Genomic DNA, 7,707 nt, shown 5'->3' on the forward strand with positions numbered 1-7,707 from the left:
CCTAAAAACGTGTTTATTGCAGTTTAAACTCCCAAATCACTGAAATACTTTCAGAGACAGAATGAAAGAGAGATATATTGCGTAACAAAGAAACAGCAAATGGAGAAACGGTGTGTCATGGCAGCCAGTTCCTGAACAAAATCAACTCCACAGGATGACAACACAAAATAACATTTCATATTATTGTTATTATTATTATTATTATTATTGAACTATTTAGTGACAATTTAAAATAACACACTCATACAAAGCAAAGACTTTGCTTTATGGCTTCAGTTCCACCCATGATTATTGACAAGTAGCTCTATTACAAAAGGACTTATTGCTACTTTTTCTCTGCTTTATATTAACATGTTATGATTATAGTGACCATATCTCACACACGACAGCAACTACTGGGCTGGGAATCTTACTGGTTTTTGTCCCAGCGGTGGCAAAAGTGCCGCAGCTCTTGGAGAATACGATAACGACTGTTGCTCGATTTTTGCCTACGTACAGCTGAACGAGTAATCACGCTTTTGTATCGTCGTGAAGAGCCGAATAAAAAGAAGAAAAAATATGTAGGCAGTTGAGCTGTATCAAGAATCAAAGCAGGGAAAGATGGGAGATCTGACATCACCCCCAGCGTCACTGCTACATTAAAACAAACACAAGCAAATGCAGCGACTGTTACACAACATCAACACCACCGCCTCTTAGTTTGCCCTCATGCATTTGCTAGAAAACAACATGGACAGTTAAGCAGTAAGCCCATGGTGTGGCCGCGTGCCGCGCAGCCACGGGACGAGGTTTACAAAGACACCACTTGACATATCACATCGGCTAAACCACACGAATCCACCACCAGCACTGAACAGCACCACAGGGGTCAATGAGAACAAGGACAGGTCAAAGGTCATGTGACAGTCGACAACTCTACTATGGCCCAGCGAGTCGATGGCGACGAGGAGGTGAAGAATGAGCGCTGTTGACAGTACAGGCAAACAGCTGATGAATTTTACATCTTTTACAACATAAATATTTGTATGTGGACTCGAGCTGGATTTACACACATATTGCAGTTACACAGTTTGACATATTTATGCCGTTTCCTTCATGTTTTCAAGGCTTTGGCATACAACTTCTAAAGACTTTACATTTCTCTCATCTGAGCAGCTTTTTTTAACTACTGGTTGCAGCACGTCGTTCATACTGGTGCTAGCTTAAATTTGGGAAAACAATAACTGTACACACTCAGCACACACAACCTATCCTGCCCTCAGACGTGATATCTGTCCGCTCTGATTTTTTTTTTCAAGAAAACATTAAAAAAAAAAATCTAGAAAGATATAGGCTTGTTTTAAAGTAGCTGACAGGAGTTCAAGAGCCCAAAGAAGGCACACTGATAACAGAAAGGGCCACAATGCCTTTATATGATATGTCGAGGAAAATATTAAAACTACAAGTGCTGCAGGATGTTAGTAAGCTAATCATGACAAAGCTGAATTAATATCGCCCGTTTGGCATTATTTGTGCTTTTGTATGTGTATATGTAAAACACACAAAATACAACCTAACGTGTATGGCGGCTAATTTCACCGAGCAGTCCTCCCTCGCTCCGGTGTCATCAGTGAAATCAGGCGTTGCGGTTTCAGGAGGAATGAAAACCTGCGTACGCAGGGTCCTGTGAGGTACAGAAAGTTTAAGGAATGGATGGAGCAATTATTTTGTAGATTGGCCAGACTTTTCCCAGAGGAGGAGTTACTCTACAGGAAGAAGATATCTCATTGGTTAAGTCTTGATGTGAGAAGCCAGAGTACCACAGCTTGAGAGTCGGCTAATTCAAATAAGAATATCAAAGACATTCATGTTCCTCGGGATGTTGGAAGGCCAGCAGGCGCACTCACCAAACAAGCTCACATAGGTGGGATTAATTTAGCTTTCCAAATCGGTAACATGAGCTTCAATATTCCCTGTTACTTTTGTTTCTAGTGGGCTTCTGCTGTTACGTGGCAACTGACATTCCATTAAAGCAATAAGAATATTTCCTCCTTCAGAGAAGCTCCGCCTTTGAAAAATATTTGCAGAAGTAAAAATCAAATCTTTAGGGACTCAAGAGCTGGCCAGATCACATGAGACTGCAATTCTCCGTCTGCTTTTTCAGGTCTTCCAATGTGGCCTGGGCTTTGTCTTTCAGCTGGTCGATGTCCACGTTTTGGAGGTTGGACAGCTGGCCCAGCACCGACTGCTTGTGTGCTTCTTCCTGGTTGTCCTCCGCAATCATCTTGGCCAGCTCTGTGGGCAACACCACGTCATCCCCGGCCTGCTGGATCTGGGTCTCATCCATCTCGTTCTGAGGTGGAAACACAAGTTGACACACACACACACACACACACGCACACACGCACACACACATGCATACATGCACGTTCATGCAGACACCCAACGTGACAGAAGAGACAGACAGCAACATTCTAATAAAAGGTTCAAATCCCTCTGCGGCGTGTATAAATATGGTCGTCCACTTTAAAGAATTTGCAGGCTTTGCGCACTCCTCCTCACTTTTCTTTACAAAACAAGCTGGATTAGTTTACCTTTGGTAGTCTGTACTTTTCCCGGAAATGACTCCTAACTGTGGCTCTCTCAGCTTTCTTTTGGGCAAAAGAGGCCTCTCGTTCTTGTCTGCAAAAAAAAAAAAAAAAGGGGGGGGGGGAAATATGGTTTTTGGAGGAATGTTCTAAGAGCCACGGAACACACAGATTTAAATCTCAGCTTCCAACCAAAGCTGGCAAGGAAATGTCTTTTTCAATCATCTGTGGGAGACTTTGAAATAGCAACACTCACTCCAAGCGCCACACATTCATGGTAGTGGTACCCCGCAATTATTAAAAACAGAACCACACATTAAATTCAGCCTGTATTTCATCAAAGCATTTAAGGTTGCATCACAGCTAACAACCACCTTCAATCATTTTACTTCATCTGTTTATTTGTACAATTCTGGCCATTTCTATTCTTTTCTTTATCATTTCATCCTTGGAATTTGTTCCTTTTTTTTCAAACCTTTTCTTTGCTGTAATTAATAATACTTTTAATAATACTATCTATATCCATCTATCTATATACGTATAATCCATACATTCCTAGCTTTGCTCAAGAAAAATAGCAGGGTGTTGGCGTATGTTACGCCTTGAATCCCTTCACTCTTCTCATTTTAAACGATTCAAAACTTTAAAAAAAGAAACAACCCAGTTGAATAATCGGTTTTAAATGTTCTGACAAAAGATCTAAGAATTCCAACCATGTAATTCCCATAAATCTGTCTGCTTGTGCAAGGCAGGCATTTTCCCAAATTCTACACTTTTATCTTGGAAAAATAAGATGTTTGGATATGGCGGTAAATTAACTCTTTGTTGTCGGTTGTTTCTTGTATCTCACTGCTCTTAACACTCCAGCCTAAAGTGTGTGTGTGTGTGTGTGTGTGTGCGTGCGTGCGTGCGTGTGCGTGCGTGCGTGCGTGCGTGCGTGTGTGTGTGTGTGTTGCCTCCAGCAGAGGGCAGGCAATAGGCTGCTGGCTGCTGGCAAAGCTTGACAGAAGTCCTGTATGACCTGACCAAGCATGAGTACACACACTGGGATAAACTGCCACATTTCTTATCAGTAAGGGAAGTACATGAGATCTGTCCAGAGTAAACACCCCCAATGAGAGCCGAAGTCACACTGGTAGAGTTGGAAAATGTTTGCACTCAAAGACGAAGGTGCTTTTATCTGGAGATTTTCACTTTTTATTAACACCAAACAGCACATGGCTCTCACTAGAAGCCAAGATCTTCTCCTCTCAAGGGCATCTGATGACCAGGATGCTGCTGTGGCTCAGGGGGCTGGCTGAGGGGGATAAAATGTCTGCACGCCGGCGTGAACATCGCCCAACCTTATCCTGGTTTCATCGGAGCGGGACTGGCGTCCTGATGATCTGCGCTCACGTTTGGCACATTTGACTAATAATTCACCTCCACTGAAGGTCACTTTATGACGGCAGAGCTTTTAAGCTTCTCGCCAGGCCTCCTGCGGAGCTCGGTTGGCTAAGCTCAGCGGTAATACTGCCGGAGATTTATTGTAGAAATTCATCAAACCACATTATCAGAGCAGCGAAAGTGAGGACGATGGTAGAAGGATCTGAGCGTCCTGAGATCCTTTTTTTGTTGTTGTTGGGAGTACAATTAGTGGTAACCTCGACAAAAATGAACCTGAAGCACAAACCTGTTAAATTTAAGTTTGATGAGGGTCTCATCACTGACCTGCAATATATTTTAATTTCTTTTCCTCCAAAGTTGGTCCAGATTTTGCCTCCAAGATTGCATGTAGCAACCTCAGTCACATTCAGTTTGACTGACTAGATCCTGCCTGTCAAAAATATGTATATTTGTCTAAAACATCAAGAAGCTCAAGAAGAAAAATGTTTTTAGTCCAATCAGTTAGTCACTGGATTTAAAACAAGCACTGATCTGGTTCATTAGCTCACATAGAGACAGACAGCAGTTTGGATTCTCTGAAAGAATAAATTCTCCTTTTCTTCCAATATGCGCGGTGTACCACAGGGCTCACTTCTCGTGCCTTTGCTGTTTTCATGTATACGGGACTGTAGATCAATGACCCTCCCAGTTTCTCTCAATTTTTAATTTGCAGACAACATACGCGTTTTTACACTGGTTAACATACTGACAGCGTATTTAAGATGTTAAATTAAGAGCTAATCAAGCTGCTTTTTGTTTTTGGTTTGAACGCATCATATGATCCCCTAATGTTAAAAACAAGCTCTAATTTTTTAAAAATTTAAAATCGTAATCAGTGAGCATGACTATTGTGCATTCTACATGTTTCCTTGGGGTCCTGCTTGATGAATCATTGTCGTGGAAAGCTAAGACAACGCCCATAACTATGAAATAGAAGAGTATGGGTAACATTTGACACTTCATCTGCACCATATATGAAGTATTGTAATACAACTTGGACTAGTACTCATCAGACCAGATGTACTGTGTTCAGAAACAAGCTGTAAGCATAATGATCCCTACAAATCAGACACCTTCCTCTCAGCCTTGATATTTCCTCTGGATGTCTGTCTAGCTTTGCTCATTTTTTTTTTTTTTTATCATTCCTGAAAAAGAACCACCCGTTCCTCCCATTGCTGTACTTCTTGATCTGACTATCCAAGGGTCAAAACCATGGAAATATCTGCCTTTACATTCTTAAAATGTATTTTCAGAACAGTTCAAAAGAGCCCTGAAATTACGTCTTTAGACCCCACAATGTTAGACGGCTGTGCGACGCTCTGGGTCCAGTGACTCATACTTTCATTCTAATGTCCATTCTGAATATGGCTTCTTGTGTTGTTTAGTAGTATTGGTAATGTTACTTCTAGTATTTGAGGATAATTGCATGTTTTATGAATGAGCATTCTGGAGTGAGTGTGCGTGTGTGCGCGCGTGCAGACACAGGTTTTTACTTTTGTTTTTCATCTTTTTTTCATCTGAACTTCAAATCCATTAAAAATTTCCTGTCATTTGCCTCAGGGGGAAACGCCTGTGAAAAAAAAAAAAAAAAAAAAAAAGCCGTGGGTGGTTTAAGACGCTTCTCCTTCAGTTTTACCAGCAAACCGTCCATTTGGTCTGGCTGCTCGCGTTCAACGCCCCCACCTGACACACTACCATGTTCATGTGTAAAATGCCTCCCAGCAAAGAGCACGGAACGCTGTTTCAGCTGATAAAATCTAGGCCCGAATCAACTGACGTGCCCTGCTTTCTTGCACACGATGAACGTGTGGAGAGTGAACACGCGAAGGCGTCACACTCATCAGCCAGGACTCCGTCAGCTGGTGAACTCTGTTTCCCAGTATGACCTTGCTGTTACCTCAAGTTGTCCTCCAGAGATCAACATCATCAACCGCGAACGCAAACTCAACGTGCAGGTGAAAAAGCGTATTGACTGATATGAAGAACCGCCGCAGCACAGGTGGAATATTAACTTGACATGTCGTATAAACCACTTATTAACACGGGTGTCATAAAAGGAATATGCTGATTGTCTGTTTGTCTGCTCGATGCCATCCGGCTTTCACTTTTATTCACTTTTAGTCAGCGGACGCGCACAGAAGCAGGAACAAGTTCCGCCGCAGGCAAGAATCTTTCCACAAATTTCCGTGGAAGAACGAATCCAGGAATCCTAAATTAAAAACGACGGTAGCCTAGATAATTTGCCGAAACGATGAGACAGAGATCTCCCTGGGCGAGAGGAGCAGCTGTGTGTGGAGCGCTCGCGTTATCGCACTGATGCGTAAAAAAAAAAAAAAAAAAAATAGCGCACGGCGCACAGGGACCTTTGCGATTTACACACAAAAACACACAGTTTATTTATACCGTGCCTCCTCTACTTCGCACACATACACACGCGCGCGCGCGCGCTTCAGAACAGAACTCCACAATCACAAACTCCAACCGTTGCCTTACTTCTCCTCCTCTAACTGTTGCTGGTATTGTTCAAATTCCTCTTGAGTCATTCCCTGCGCCGCGGCGTCTGATTTCTCCGCCTCGGGTTTCTCCTCCGTCAGCCCGCCAGTCAGGTTCTTCAGCTGTCCCCCCACCATGTGTTTGACCATGAAAGCCATAGCTGCGCCTCGGCGAGTCCTCTTGCTTGCTTGGCTGAGAAGTTGAAGCGCTCCTTGGAAAGAGCGGCGAGCGTGGATGGATATCCGCCAACAGACGGCGAACTAACTAATGGGTTTGAGCGTTTATCTCTCAACGCGGAGGAGGAGGGGGAGAAGAAAAAACAAAAAAACAAACCATGTAATTACTCCAAGTGCGCGATGGAAGCTGGCAGTTTCAGCACCACGTCCCCTGGACAGCTCCGCGCCGTGAAGGATGCAGGGAGCTGTTCAGTTATGAGTCAACAAGTTTGGCGCTGAACTCTACCAATCCTGTGTCTCCGTCCGCAGCCACCACTCCCTCTCCGCCCAATCCCAAGCACCGCCGGACTGGGTGTGCGCTCGCACGGCGCGCGTCGGCATCGTGGGCTGCACGGGATCCCGTGATTCGCCGTCTGATTATAAGTCATGATGGAGTCAGACAGACTCGAGGGGGTGGGGGGGTTGGCGGGGTGACAAACAACACGTGACGAGCCTCAGTGTCTCTTGGCTGTTTTGGTGCCTCTTGTCTGTTTCAGGGTCATCTGCTCGCTGAGGTCTGATATGTAGTTTGTCAACTCACAAAAGAGCCTCCTAATTGGAAGAAATTAGCCAAATGTCTGTGTGTTAACCCGGAGGCGGGAGTTTGGGTTCTGAGCGATGAGTTGCTGTCTTCTCTGGTGGAATTAGTTTGATCTGTACGAGAGAGCTTCCCTTTTCCAGGAGATGAGAGCAGGAATTAGACGATGGAGCGTCTGTGCAGAGCAAATGCATCTTTCAATCCCGCCAGATGCAGCGGGGAAGGAACCGGCTGGCGGTGGCACAGAAGAGAGTTCTAAGATTAGGAATTTGGTGAATCCAGTTGCATCAGCGTAATATTCCTGTCGTTTTCCACAAGGGAGTTTTGCCAAACTCCTCTCCGCTCCTTCCACTAATGTCTTAGGGGCAGACGGGTGAACAGTTCAACTCCCATCGTTGGAAAAGATGATTTATCGGTGCTTATGAATGACACCATGTGACGCAGCGTTCAGCCAGAGAGCCTCACTTCT

The 7,707-nt window shown here is 44.1% G+C and overlaps 1 protein-coding gene across 1 annotated transcript; it reads right to left on the minus strand.

Annotated features, from left to right (window-relative positions):
• On the minus strand, positions 1-7,051 carry cplx3b (complexin 3b). The gene is made up of 3 exons (XM_086189633.1): positions 6,486-7,051; positions 2,574-2,661; positions 1-2,332 (listed from the first exon to the last, which is right to left on the minus strand). Exons 1-3 carry the CDS (start codon positions 6,641-6,643, stop codon positions 2,108-2,110), a joined length of 471 nt encoding a protein of 156 aa, XP_086045759.1. The 5' UTR covers positions 6,644-7,051; the 3' UTR covers positions 1-2,107.
• Positions 7,052-7,707: the final 656 nt, after the last annotated feature.

Source organism: Aulostomus chinensis, chromosome 2, assembly GCF_037954235.1.
Source record: "Aulostomus chinensis isolate RoL2024-O1b breed Wild chromosome 2, RoL_Achi_v1.0, whole genome shotgun sequence".
Lineage (NCBI taxonomy): Eukaryota > Metazoa > Chordata > Actinopteri > Syngnathiformes > Aulostomidae > Aulostomus > Aulostomus chinensis.